At 41.6% G+C, this 13,299-nt stretch overlaps 1 protein-coding gene and 1 pseudogene across 1 annotated transcript in view; one reads left to right on the top strand and one right to left on the bottom strand.

Annotated features, from left to right (window-relative positions):
- Positions 1 to 13,299, bottom strand: part of LOC112064823 (acyl-coenzyme A synthetase ACSM1, mitochondrial-like) — a 162,455-nt pseudogene that overhangs the window by 49,362 nt on the left and 99,794 nt on the right.
- LOC112064828 (acyl-coenzyme A synthetase ACSM1, mitochondrial) overlaps positions 11,459 to 13,299 on the top strand; it is a 43,431-nt gene continuing 41,590 nt past the window's right edge. Inside the window, exon 1 of the mRNA XM_028499301.2 lies at positions 11,459 to 11,665. Within this exon, the coding sequence (XP_028355102.1) occupies positions 11,474 to 11,665 (192 nt within the window). The 5' untranslated portion in view covers positions 11,459 to 11,473. The remainder of the gene's footprint in view (positions 11,666 to 13,299) is intronic.

Genomic DNA, 13,299 nt, shown 5'->3' with positions numbered 1-13,299 from the left:
TTGTATTTAGTCATCATGTCTCCTTAGGCTCCACTTGGCTGTGACAGTTTCTCAGACTTGGCATATTTTTCATAATCTGGAACGTTTTGAGGTGTATTGTTCATGTATTTTGTATAACAGTCCTAGTTGGTATATATCTTATGGATATTTCAAATGTTTAGACTGGGGTTATTAGTTTTCTGGGGCAAGGAGGGGTGAAGATCAGGAGGCAAAATGTCATTCTTATCACTTCATTTCTAGCATGTTTACTTTCGAGATAACTTGTTGATGTTGCCTTTAATCACCTGGCTGAGGCAGAGTTAGTCAGGTTTCTCCTCTGTCCATAGTGTACCTTCTCTTTGATTAAATCACTATGTGCACATCATAAGGAGTGGGAAGTTATGTTTCTTGTCTTTGAGGACTGAGTGTCTATGTAATCATGCAGATTTTTTCTATATGGAAAATGTTTATTTCTCTCCATATGGACTCCTTGAAATTTCTTTTGTTTTCTAGAATAGTGCAGTACTTCTTTATATGTTTTCTTGCTCAGATAGTTCCAGCTTTAGCCATTGGGTTCTCTTTCAGGTACCTCCAGTGTGCTGCTTGTGCACCCATCTTTGTTTTTGATTGTTTTGTTTGTTGGTTTTTGAGAACTACCTTACTTCCTGGCACTAAGGAAAGTTGCTGTGCACTCACTTTGCATATCCTGCTTCAGTCTTAGTATCAGCCAGTTCTTCAAAGTGCCCTTGTTTCTCCTTTTGGAGAATGGTATTTGAAACCTAAATCAGGCAGTTCAGTGTGCTCATCGCTACTAAGGTGTTCTTGATTCTTCGCCATCTCAGCAGACAGTGCAAAGAAGAGTGTGTCTATATACTAATCTGTGTATATACATGTAACAACCACTATCTGTATGGAACAAGTTGAATGCCTATGATGGCAAACATGAATTCATACAGATGACTCCACCTGTAACCTATTACTGTATGGATGATTCTAGCCTTTTTCATATAAGAGGGTGTGGAGACAAGGGAACTCTCTTACACTGTTGGTGGGAATTTAAACTGACACAGCCACTATGGAGAACAATATGGTAGTTCCTTAAAAAACTACAAATAGAACTACCATATGACCCAGCAATCCCACTCCTGGGCATACACTCAGAGAAAACCATTATTCAAAAAGATACATGCAGCCCAATATTCATTGCAGCACTATTTACAATAACCAGGACATGGAAGCAACCTAAATGTCCATCGACAGAGGAATGGGTAAAGAATATGTGGTACATATATACAATGGAATATTACTCAGCCATAAAAAGTAATGAAATTGTGTCATTTGCAGAGACGTGGATGGACCTAGAGACTGTCATACAAAACGAAGTCAGTCAGAAAGAGAAAAACAAATATTGTATATTAACACATATATGTGGAATCTAGAAAAATGGTATAGATGATCTTATTTGCAAAGCAGAAATAGAGACACAGACATAGAGAACATACGTATGGATACCAAGGAGGAAATGTGGGGCCTGGGATGAATTGGGAGATTGGGATTCACATACATACACTACTATTTATAGAACAGATAACTAATAAAAACCTGTAGCACAGGGAACTTTACTCAGTGGTCTGTGATGACCTAAATGGGAAGGAAATCCAGAAAAGAGGGGATATATGTACATGTATGGCTGATTCACTTTGCTGTACAGCAGAAACTGACACAGCAGTGTAAAGCAACTATACTCCAATAAAAAAAATAAGTAAAAGTTTAATTTGAAAAATGAACCAAATTACATTTGCAATATAAAGCCTAAAAGTGGGGCTTGGTCAAGCCTTGCCCTGAGCTTTCAGTTCAAGGAGACAGATATTTAGGATTTCCCAGGTATCTTGTCTTGTCCATATAATTTCTTTTATGCCCTTCAATCTTATGGAACCTGCAATTTTATGGGGAAAGAAACTTGAATGTATATAATACAACAGTAAACTCATTGAGAACATAGTGAAAAGATGCCTAGTTCCTTTGTTCTCCATTTCTTCATGCTAAGTGTCTACAAAGAGTCTTGTCATTCAGGGCAGGTCTAAAATATAGTGTATTAATAGAAAATTTGAGGTAAATTTCACAGTAAAAGTAAGTTTGACTCAGTAAGTCATGCATACAGTGAATGGTAGACCCACAAATAGTGTTTCTTGGGCAGCTTTCAAGGGGCAAAAATCTTAGCTTTCAAATGAGGTAACTTTGTATCTTCCCCAAATTCTACTTTAAAGACTTGGTTTCACCGTACATTTACTTAGATCTTTCTAACCAGCTCCATGAGAGAAATTTGATACACATTTTTTTTCCAGTGAAAGAAAATTATCTTCACTGAGTTATGCATGTAGTGAATTCTATAACAGAGTTGTAGCACTAGGTTTTCTAAGTCTCCATTGACCTGAAAAAGCCTCACTTTTCAGCAGGGAAAATCTGTAACTTTTCTGGTTAGAGGGAAAGTTTTGTTTCCCCATTAGATAAATAGTTGTTTGTGTTAAGCTGCTTAAAATTAATTGTATGGTTTTTCTGGAAAGCTTTTTTACTCAGAGTTTCACGCATACAGTGAATGTTAGGCCCAGAACACCAGTGTTTTTTCCAAGATGGCTTTGAAGCTCAAAATTTTAGCTTTCAAACCAGGTAAAGATATATCTTCCCCAGTTCTGCATTAAAGATTTGACTGAACCATGTATTTATGTAGATGTTTCTTACAAGCTACTTACTTAGCTTTTAGAGAAATAATCCGTGGCATTTTGGGAGTTATGACCCTCAAAAATTGTTTGTTTAAATTGAGGATTCCTTTTATCTTGAAAAAGTCACCCCAAATGTGTAAATTTCAATTTGAAAATCACATGAGTTCAAAGTCTCTGTCTCTTGTCAATTTTGTGGCATCTTTTTAGTTTCTTGGGAACTCTGTAGAATGTTGCAGAGTTTTTTTGTTGTTGTTGTTGTTGCAGAGTTTTGGGTTTTTTTTGTTGTTGTTGCAGAGTTTTTAAGGACAGGGGGCTTAGAAGTGAGGGTGAGAAGGGCAAATGGGATGGGAAAGAAAATAGGAGAACTTCAAATTATCTGTACTTTTTATTCATTCTTTAAAATTATTTTTGATATTTGTATGATGCACATAAATACATATGTATAATTTATAAATAAATAAACATGTATTAGGGTAGTGTGTTAAAAAATATTTTACTGAGGGGTGTACATATTCAATTGGGATACTACTACCTTAGGGAATCACTGCACTGCTGAATGACTTTATTAACTTGAGAATAATTTATAATAACTTGAAAACAAAACAAATGAACACCCAAACAAACATAGATACAGAGAACAAACTGGTGGTTGCCAGAGGGGATGAGGGTTGGTGAGGGAAGAAAAAAACAGGTGAACAGAATTATAGGTACAAACTTCCAGATATAAAATAAATAAGTCACAGGGATGTAATGTACAGATAGGAAATGTAGTCAAAATATTGTAACAACTTTGTATGGTGATGATGTTAACTGGTCTTAGTATGTTGATCATTTTATCATTTTTTTCATCTTATCATTTTTTAAAATTAATAATTTATTTGGCTGCGTTGGGTCTTCGTTACTGCGCACGGGCTTTCTCTAGTTGCGGTGAGCGGGCGCTACTCTTCGTTGCGGTTCGCGGGCTTCTCATCGCAGTGGCTTCTCTTGTTGCAGAGCATGGGCTCTAGGCACGTGGGATCAGTAGTTGTGACTCGCAGGCTCTAGAGCACAGGCTCAGTAGTTGTGGCACATGGGCTTAGTTGCTATGCGGCATGTGGGATCTTCCCGGACCAGGGTTCGAACCTGTGTCCCCTGCATTAGCAGGTGGATTCTTAACCACTGCACCACCAGGGAAGTCCTGATTGTTTAATGATATATAAAAATATCAGTTCACTGTTGTACACCTGAAACTAATATAATATTGTATGTTAATTACAAATCAATAATAAAATAAAATAAAATATCCACCAGAATGTGAATATACTGTGATATACTCATCTCCTGGCGTCCACTAAAATTCACCAGACTTTTATGTTTGGCCTAGTCAAGAAACATAGTCTGCTAATCAAACAGCAGAACTTTTTCACAATCTGGATTTATCACTGTTGAAGGGAATATCTTTTTTTTTTTTTTTTTTTTTGCAGTACGCAGGCCTCTCACCGCTGTGGCCTCTCTCATCGCGGAGCGCAGGCTCAGCGGCCATGGCCCACGGGCCCAGCCGCTCCGTGGCACGTGGGGTCCTCCCGGACAGGGCACGAACCCGTGTCCCCTGCACTGGCAGGCGGACCCCCAACCACTGCGCCACCAGGGAAGCCCGGGAATATCATTTTTAACTGAGACATTCCAAATTTTTTTTTTGTATTTGAAGATTATTTATTTATTTATTTACATCTTTATTGGAGTATAAGTGCTTTGCAATGTTGTGTTAGTTTCTGCTGTACAACAAAGTGAATCAGCTATATGTATACATATATCCCCATATTCCCTCCCTCTTGAGCCTCCCTCCCACCCTCCCCAAAATTTTAAATCTAGCAGATTGAACATTCTGACACTTTAAGTGTTATCTTTCTCCTATAGTGAGAATGATTTTGATCACATCTCCTTACTCAGTGCCCATCCTATGATCTCCTTACCTTCTCCAGGCTCTGGAATGAGTGATGTTGGGAACCCATACTTTTAGAGAAAATCTATGACTTACCCAAAGTACAGAATCTGCCTCTCTTCCCTTCATTCCATCTCCTTCTGCATTTGGCTTGTATATAGAAATCACAATATTAAGCCAGTACCTTTCAGATTGGCTTACTATAACTACAGGCATACTCATCTCATTGTTTCACTTTATTGCGCTTTACAGATATTGTGGTTTTTACAAATTGAGGGGTTTGGGCAACCCTGCATTGTTAGATGATGGTTAGCATTTTTTAGCAATAAAGTATTTTTAAATTAAGGTATGTACTTTTTGAAAGATGTATTGCTACTGCACACAATAGATTACAGTACAGTGTAAGCATAACTTTTATATGCACTGGGAAAATGAGAAAAATTTTTTATATGCACTGGGAAACTCAGAAAAATTTGTGAGACTCACTTTATTGCGGTATTCACTTTATTGTAGTGGTCTGGAACTGAACCTGCAATATCTCGAAGATGTGCCTGCACAAGGAAATCACAGACTCTTGTTTTTTTCATGATGAGATATAAATAGACTACCTCATCCTTCCTGTCTTTGTCTAGTTAAAGCCTTTAAGGTGCCCCAGTAACCCTCAGAACGAAGAAGTAATGATTGTCAAGTCCCTGTGACCCGGTATATGTTGTGCATAACTTCCCTGGATAATCGTTAGCTCTAGAGAATTCACAGACTAACTAACTTGTGTATGTGTTGATGGCATAAGTTGCCCCCGGATTGCTGCAATTATCTGTAGATAGAAGGAGGAACTTACCCTGTAAAAGGATAGTCACCTCACTTGCATCCAATATTATTTCAACATCAGGTTCAAGTTGCGAAATGTCAGAAGGGGTGGTCATTATATCACATGATAAAAAGTTTGGACTTTATCTGGACAGTAATGAACTCAGTCAACAATTTATTTCTAAATGATTACCTTGGTAACCGAGTGGTAAATGTATTAAAGGAGAATTTGAGAAATGCTTAGAAGAAGAATTCCTTCTTCTTGGAACCTGGTAACTTAGTGACTAAATAAGGCAGATAGGGTTAAGGGCAAGGAGGCACAGGAGTATGTTGTCTAGGTGTTTGACTAAGTAAACTGGGATAGGTGGTGGTAAGACTGAGAGGAATAAGTTTGGAGGCAGGAACACAGAATTCAATTGTGGTCATGTTAATTTATCTATGCTGTCTATGAAATACTGAGGTTAGTGTATATTTAGTAATCAGCTGGATATTTAAGTTTGAACTCTGGGGAAGTAAAGATGTTTAATGTGGTTAGGAAATTATTGAGAGAGAGAGAGAAGGAATAAATGGAATGAGAGAAACTGTTGGGTGTGGATGAGTCCTTGCAGAACAACAATACTTTAATGGAATAAAGAGGAAGAGAATCCTATAATCAATATTGAGAAAGAAGACTCAGAAAAGGCAGGATGTGATAACAGAAAGGTAGAAGAGAGCAATGAAAGGGCTGGTTAACATTGCTGTTTAATTTTAGCTACCCTTAATTAAAACTTCAGTCCACCAAAAGAGCCAGTCTGCCTACAGAAGGAGAGATAGAGGGGAGGAGCGAGCAGGGCAGGGGCATTTGCTCTGAAGAGCAGGTATATTTTCAGACTCTAAGATCCGGCTTTTTGATGGAGTCATGACTTTTTTCAGTCATTCTTCTCTACTCACCCATGGGCACCATTCTATCGTCCACGTCCCTCCAGGGCCCAGGGCTCTGAAAAGAAGAGGGTCCTGGGAGAAGAGAAACAGAGACCCCTGGGGCTGTGAGCTGGATATAGAGCCTGTCCCACAATGGGTTTGGGAGGTCCAGATGTCCCAGCAAGCCCCGCATAAGGTATGAGAGAATGTGATATCTGAAACGTGCAATGCAGAAAGGGCCCTACACAGAACCAGGCTGATAGAATCTCTGCCATATTTTGATGCTACTATCTCCCCATACAGTTACCAGGACAATTGAGTCAGGAGAAGATTATAGAGAACTCATACCAGCTCTTAAATGCCCTAGACCAGAAGTGACTTGTGTCACTTCCACCTGCAGTTCCTTGCCCAAAAGTGGAATTCAATAGCCTCACCATAACTACAGAAGAAGCTTGGACATGAGAGAGACGTGCACATGGAATCTATAGAGAATTCTACTATCTCTGAGGCACAAAGGGATAATAAACTCGTTCAGTGTCCCAGAGCTGGTAACAGATAAAAGCTAGACTGAAACCCAGGCTGCCCGGCCCCAGAGCCTGTCTTCTTGACCACAGTGCTGGTATTACAGTTCCACACGGGAGATCTACTGAGATCCAGAGGGCACCTCGTGCACTGTTCCTCCTGTCCCCATTCTCTTCTCAAAAGTGACTGCCTCTTCTGCTTGAGTAACAGGGGGTTTTGTACTTCATAATCTTTAGCTTACTATGGCCAGTCAACTAGCCCTGCCTTCTTACTTGCTCCTCTCCATAAAATAAGAGTCTATCCTGAGCAAGGATCCACCATGAAGGCATCGGCCAGAAAGATCAAGACTCACCCCTCAGAAGCCAGGCTTGCCCCTCAGCCCTAGCAGGGGTGTTCTAGCTGTCTCCAGAAGTCTTTGGTGGTGGCTTTGAGCAGAGGTATTTTTCTCCCTGGTTCAATGGAGGTTGGGAGGCAGAAGGTGCTGGGAAAGTTGCACCAGGATACTAGACATCCCCCATCCCCTTACAACTCCCCAAAATGGCTCTAGAAGAAAACGAACAGTACAAACCACTACTTGTGACAATCTGGACTAATCCAATGCAACATCAAGGTCAACCCAGTGTCCACATGCCTGGGCCAGGCACGCTGCAGGCTTTACATTGTGCGAACCTTTCAAAGATCCCGTGGGACAAATCTTATTAACAACCACCCACTCCTCCACTTTTCAGATGAGAAGACAAAAGTTAGAGGAAGTAAATGGCTTGCCATGGGCCATCTTATAAGTGTCTGTGCCAGGATTTAAGCTCAAGACTTTGGGATTCCAAAGACCCTGCATCTTGCCAGTACACCACACTGTTTCTCTTAGAATCCCACATTAATAAAAACAGCCAACACTGATTATGCCAATCACTGTGCTATGTACATTTCATGAATTATTTCATCTAATACAATGACAACAACAAAGAGCAACCATAGGAAATAGGTGTCACTGTTAGCACTCCCATCTCATAGATAAGGAAACTGAAGTGTAGAAAAAGGAGGTCCACGAAAGTCAAAGAGCTTAAGTGGCAGACCTAACGCTTAAACCCAAATCTCTCTGCCTCGGATCACAGGCTTTAACTACCAGGCAACGCTGCCACCTGGCTCTCATTGAAACGAGAACATTGGAGACCTGGGACTGGGAGAGGGGAGCAGGGTAGCTACAGAGAACTTCTGAAAGTGCTCCATTTGGCTTTATCTGTTCATTCACACTGCAAGGCCTCCCTACCATAATTGGAGATTACGTTATATAGTTTTTCGAACCGATTTTCTCTCCATGAAGGCTCGTGATTGCTTTCTGACCTGTTATACATGAGCATCTCCTCCCCCTTCTGAATCATTCAATTCCTGCCAAGTTCTCCACCCCAGCTGTGGCCAGGAACCAAGTTCTGCTGTGTGCACAGAGAGAACTAAACTTCTGATCAGAGAGAACTGATCCCGCAAAGTCCCCATCCAAGACCTAACCCAAGTGTTTCCTAGACAGTACCAGGTAAGATGGAGGTGAATGACAGCTTCTTGGCGGTGGGGGGGGCGGTTGTGTTTATATGTGTGTGTTTATCTGCCACAGGGCAGTAAAGTATATACTGAACTTAAAATCTGAAGACCCAATTTCAAATTCTGGCAGTGCCACTTACAGACCTTGAGCATGTCTCTTAACTTCTCTGAGACTTCTTTTCCTTTACTGCAAAATGAGGATGGTGATATCGAGAGAGAGGGCTCAATGGGAATATACATGTGATATGCCTAGCACCGTGGCTGGCACATGGGTGATGATTTAATGTTAGACAGCTCTGAATGTGCTGGGCTGTGGGAGGAGGGTACCGAGAGGGTAAAAAAGACCCAGAAGTTAGACGCTGGAAAGAAAACTCCATTATGCAGAAGTTTGTTCACAGTGTATAAGGTGAATGCCTTTTATTAAAAAATATCTTTTTAATATCTAACAGGGAAGGGGTGGGCCTCAGAATTTGCTGGGAGTTAGAAGGCACCTCAACATTTATTGAGCCCTTATTCTGTATCAGACTCAGTGCTAGCAAAGTGATTTATATTGATTACCGTGCTAATCCTTGTGGAAGCCAGATAGTGGGTATTACTACGATGCCCTCAAGTTTGGAGACGTGAATGGTGGTCAAGATCACTCAGCTGGTACCCAGGGGAGCCAAACCTGGCTCTGTAACTCTAGGATCCCCTATAACACGCTAGGGATATTGCCTCATAAAATAAACAGCTTTTCAGTCCAAATGCTTGTGAAATCAAAGCTCTGTTGCAAGAACTCGTCAAGGCATTGTGTACCAGTCATATGGGATTAGGGTCCATCTAATGACCTCGTTTTAACTTAATTACCTCTTTAAAGATTCTATCTCCAAATACAATCACATTCTGAGGTACTGAGGGTTAGCACTTCAACATATGAATTTTGAGGGGACACAATTCAGCCCATAATAAAGGATTAATTAATTTCCTCATTATTTCTCTTGGTGTTGTTTTGGTTTTTAGCCACTTATTAAGGGGTTGTTTGCACTGTCCTTGAGTATTTTAAGGACAGTCCTGCAGTGATGTAAACACCTGTGTAGAAAAATAGCAACTGAGTCTGGTTTCTTGCTCTCAATGAGCTCATGCCTGTGGAGAGAGGTATGTGTTGGAAAAAATAGCAGGAAAAGCAGATTTTAGAACTAGCTCTGCTACTAAACTTGCCGTGAAACCTTGGGGAAATCCCTGTCCCTCTTGGGATGTTGGCCTAGAATGGGGGTTTTAAGCTCAAATGTCGACAAGAGCTGGATAGGTACAGTAAGTGCAGAAGCAAGTAGCTGTAACAACATAGGGAGTAGTGGAAACCCTGTTGAATTGGACAACATTCCATTTAATTTTCAGCTCCAACCAGTTGGTGCCAGGTTGAAATAAAGGCCCAGTGTTGCCAGGCCTTCTGAGTTTTCAAGAGAAATCTTCCAATTCACATTTTAAATGATATCTCCCAAATTTTAAATATTGACAATTCAAATGTTTTCCTCCAAAGGATGAGGGTCAAACGTCTGGGCCAGCTGATTATCGTAGGGTCTTTCTTCCCTTAAGTGCTCTGATAAAACAAAAGACAGTACTATTGATTGACAGGCACTAAAAAGGAAGGGGACACACTTTAGTTCATATGGTCTAAGGATCCACACAGACAAGGAAACTCTAAGGGATGAAGCTTTCACATATCTGTCCTCTTTTCTGCAGACAGTAGCAGGGTTCTCAGGGCAGCATGAAAATTAATTGGGGTTAGGTTATTACGAGTCTAAACAGGTTGAAAATAAATTGAGTCAAGTTTTATTGATCTCTTTTATGGGTTTATTGTCAAACAGTATTATCTTACTGCTGAAACGGGGAGGAGGCTTAATTGTTTGCAGTGATGAAGTGCTTGAACCTCAGAGCTATTTGTGAAGTGGCTTTCTTCTCATAGAACAGAAGTTCTAGCTTAAGCCAATTTTCACAATGTAACTTCAAGAAGCATCCTAATAAATGGGGGTTCTGCTCCCATGTTAGAAGCATTTGTTGGGATCTGGAGTGGCAAAGAAACGTTATTTCATAGGTCAAGTGATGGATTGGTAATAGCTACCTGGAATGCTGTCCTGGGGAAAACCCCGAGGCCAGATCCCAGTCCAGTAAGGAAGGTGCTGTGATATTAGCCTCCTCTGTCCTGAGTGTGGTGGTGCATGTTTGTCAATATTCTTAGAGTCTAAGTGACAGAAACCCAATCTCAGGCAAGAAAAATTGTTGGCTCATAGAATTCAGGACAGGATATTACCAAGAGAGGGGTAGAGATGCAGACGGGCCTCAGGAACAATAGTCCTGAACCAGAGACTTGCATGCCTCTGAGATACTCTCTGCCCCTTATTTCCATGTCTCTGAAATCTTCCATGTTTTCTTCACTCATGCAGAGCAGTTATCTCTACATGACAGGAATTATAGCCACCGACAGTTTCCAAAGTGTGCATTTCATGGCTTCCACCAAGGAGAGACTGCCTTATATACCCTTTGGTAACAAGCAGACACACACAAATTTTGGAGAGGGATTATGATTAGCCCAGTTTGGATTAAAAAATCACGGGAAATGACTGCTCAGCTCTGGACCAGTCCACTTTGAACAGGGGGTGGAATCATCTAAGAATATGTTAGTTTCCATGAGAACCATACATTTGGACTCGGTGGGAAGAGAGGTCTCCAGAGCAAAGACAGCATGAGGTACAGGACTTTCAAAATGATGAGTTTCTACCGAAAAGGGGATGGCCACGTGGCTGCCATCCCAGAGGGTACAAAAAAGAGAAGGAGAAGACCCTCCGAAATATGTGCCATCCTTATCTGGTAGCTATAGCCCCTCGCCATCATTTTTTGCCTCATCTGGGAAGAGAAATCCCCACCTAAATCCATAAGCTGTGCCTTCCAAATTCCAGTGAGCTGAAACAAAGTTATCATTCTAGCAGTTAACCAGGAATGTGCCTTCATTTTGTGGAAGAAATTCCTGCTCTGATGACCAACCTACTTAGCCATCTCCTCCCAAGGCAGGTGGCGGCCTGAGAATTCTGTGCCTGCTTCCTGAGGACTCTCCACCATGCAACGGCTGATGAAGTTCCGGGTCCTCTGGGGCATCCACAAATCCCGCTGTGGCCTCCACCCTGCCCTTCAGCGCCTGCGCTGCCGGTCTTTATCGGGAGCTGGAGCCCCAAGATGGAATGACTATGATACACCTGAGGAATTTAACTTTGCAAGTGATGTGCTGGACTACTGGACTCAAATGGAGAAGGTAAGGAGGCACCCATGATGGGGGGTGAGGACAGGATTGACCTCTTGCTCCTACTAGGTTGAGGGGCGCAGAACTAAGAATGGCTTCTGGCTAAGCTTACAAGTATCATGAAAAGCTTATGTTTTGGGCTTCAGTTCTCAGCCTGGACGCTTCCTCAATTCTCTGAGCCCCAGTGGTTTTATCCGTGAAATGGGGATAATCTCATTTAAGAAACAAGACAGCAGGTGAAAGTATCTGGTACACAGTCAGGTAATTGTGACCAAGTGTCAAGTTTTAATCACAGGTCAGCAAGTTGATGTTGGTCTGAATTCTCACCTTCAGCTACTGGAACTGTGAGTCTAACTAGAATTCATCTCATCACACTTGGGCTTGACTTCAGGCCACACCGAGATGGAGGGTACAGGCAACCTGACTGTGCACATGGACATCTGACCATGTAACAAAATCATGTCATCTATCTTCCTATGAGGATGGCAAGTACATCTGGAGTCTTCCCTATCAACTACCTACTTGAGCGTGTGGCTTTAGGGTGTGTCCAGAGAAACCTGTCCCTGTGGTCTCTGCAGAAAAATGCACGTTCTTGGTTTGTCTTTTACCAAGAGACAGACCAAGAGAGGAGCAGTGGTGACACTAGGAGTTGGGGTAGACAGTGGGTGGTGTTCCAGCTACTAAGTCCCAGCTGGTAATGTCCACATTGTGAAAACCCACTCAACACTGTCTTTGTACAGAAGAAAGAATTTACCTGAGGTGGAGTCAGAGAGTTGATGTATTTTTTTTTTTTTTTGAGTTGATGTATTTTTAATTTCCCATGAACATACATTCATATGTTAGTATTCAAAGCTTACATGCCTTTCATAAGGACTTTTTTTCCTACCTCCATCTTTTTCCTTTTTCTGAATTTCCATAATAACTCCAAGGAAAATAGAGCCTTCAGTTATGGAGAGCCTTTTTTTTTATGTGCCATACCAAGCACATTGCACTTAATATTCTGATTAAATGGACACTTTAATTATCCCCTTTTTTTTTTTTTTTTTTTTTTTTTTTTGTGGTATGCGGGCCTCCCTCTGTTGTGGCCTCTCCCGTTGCGGAGCACAGGCTCAGGACGCGCAGGCCCAGCGGCCATGGCTCACGGGCCCAGCCGCTCCGCGGCATGTGGGATCTTCCCAGACCGGGGCGCGAACCCGGTTCCCCTGCATCGGCAGGCGGATGCGCAACCACTGCGCCACCAGGGAAGCCCTAATTATCCCCATTTTACAGCTGAGGAAACTGAGGTTCCAAGGGTTCAAATAACCTGCAGAATTCACATACCTAATAAGTGAAGGAGGAGGATTTGGGTCCAGGCTGTCTGATTCTATAATCCACTGTTTAACCTGGTCTCACAATCTGATGATGTCCAAACATCTCTGCCTTCAGACTACACACTGACTTTCATCACTGCCCAGACCAAAACTCTGGTTAGACCTTTTGAATCATGAGAAATGGCTGGAGAGGCCATCATTTTTTTTCTGCATTTGTCTTCATAAAGTCCTTATTCACATATCAATCCCTGGATATTATCACCATGTAAATATTTGCCCAGGGAATGCCACGTCTTTGTTGGGTCATTGTCAATTCCTCCATCTCTCCAAACTTCT

Source organism: Physeter macrocephalus, chromosome 14, assembly GCF_002837175.3.
Source record: "Physeter macrocephalus isolate SW-GA chromosome 14, ASM283717v5, whole genome shotgun sequence".
Taxonomy (NCBI): domain Eukaryota; kingdom Metazoa; phylum Chordata; class Mammalia; order Artiodactyla; family Physeteridae; genus Physeter; species Physeter macrocephalus.
The sequence above is the reverse complement of the archived record's forward strand: the minus strand, read 5'-3'. Positions and strand labels throughout refer to the sequence as shown.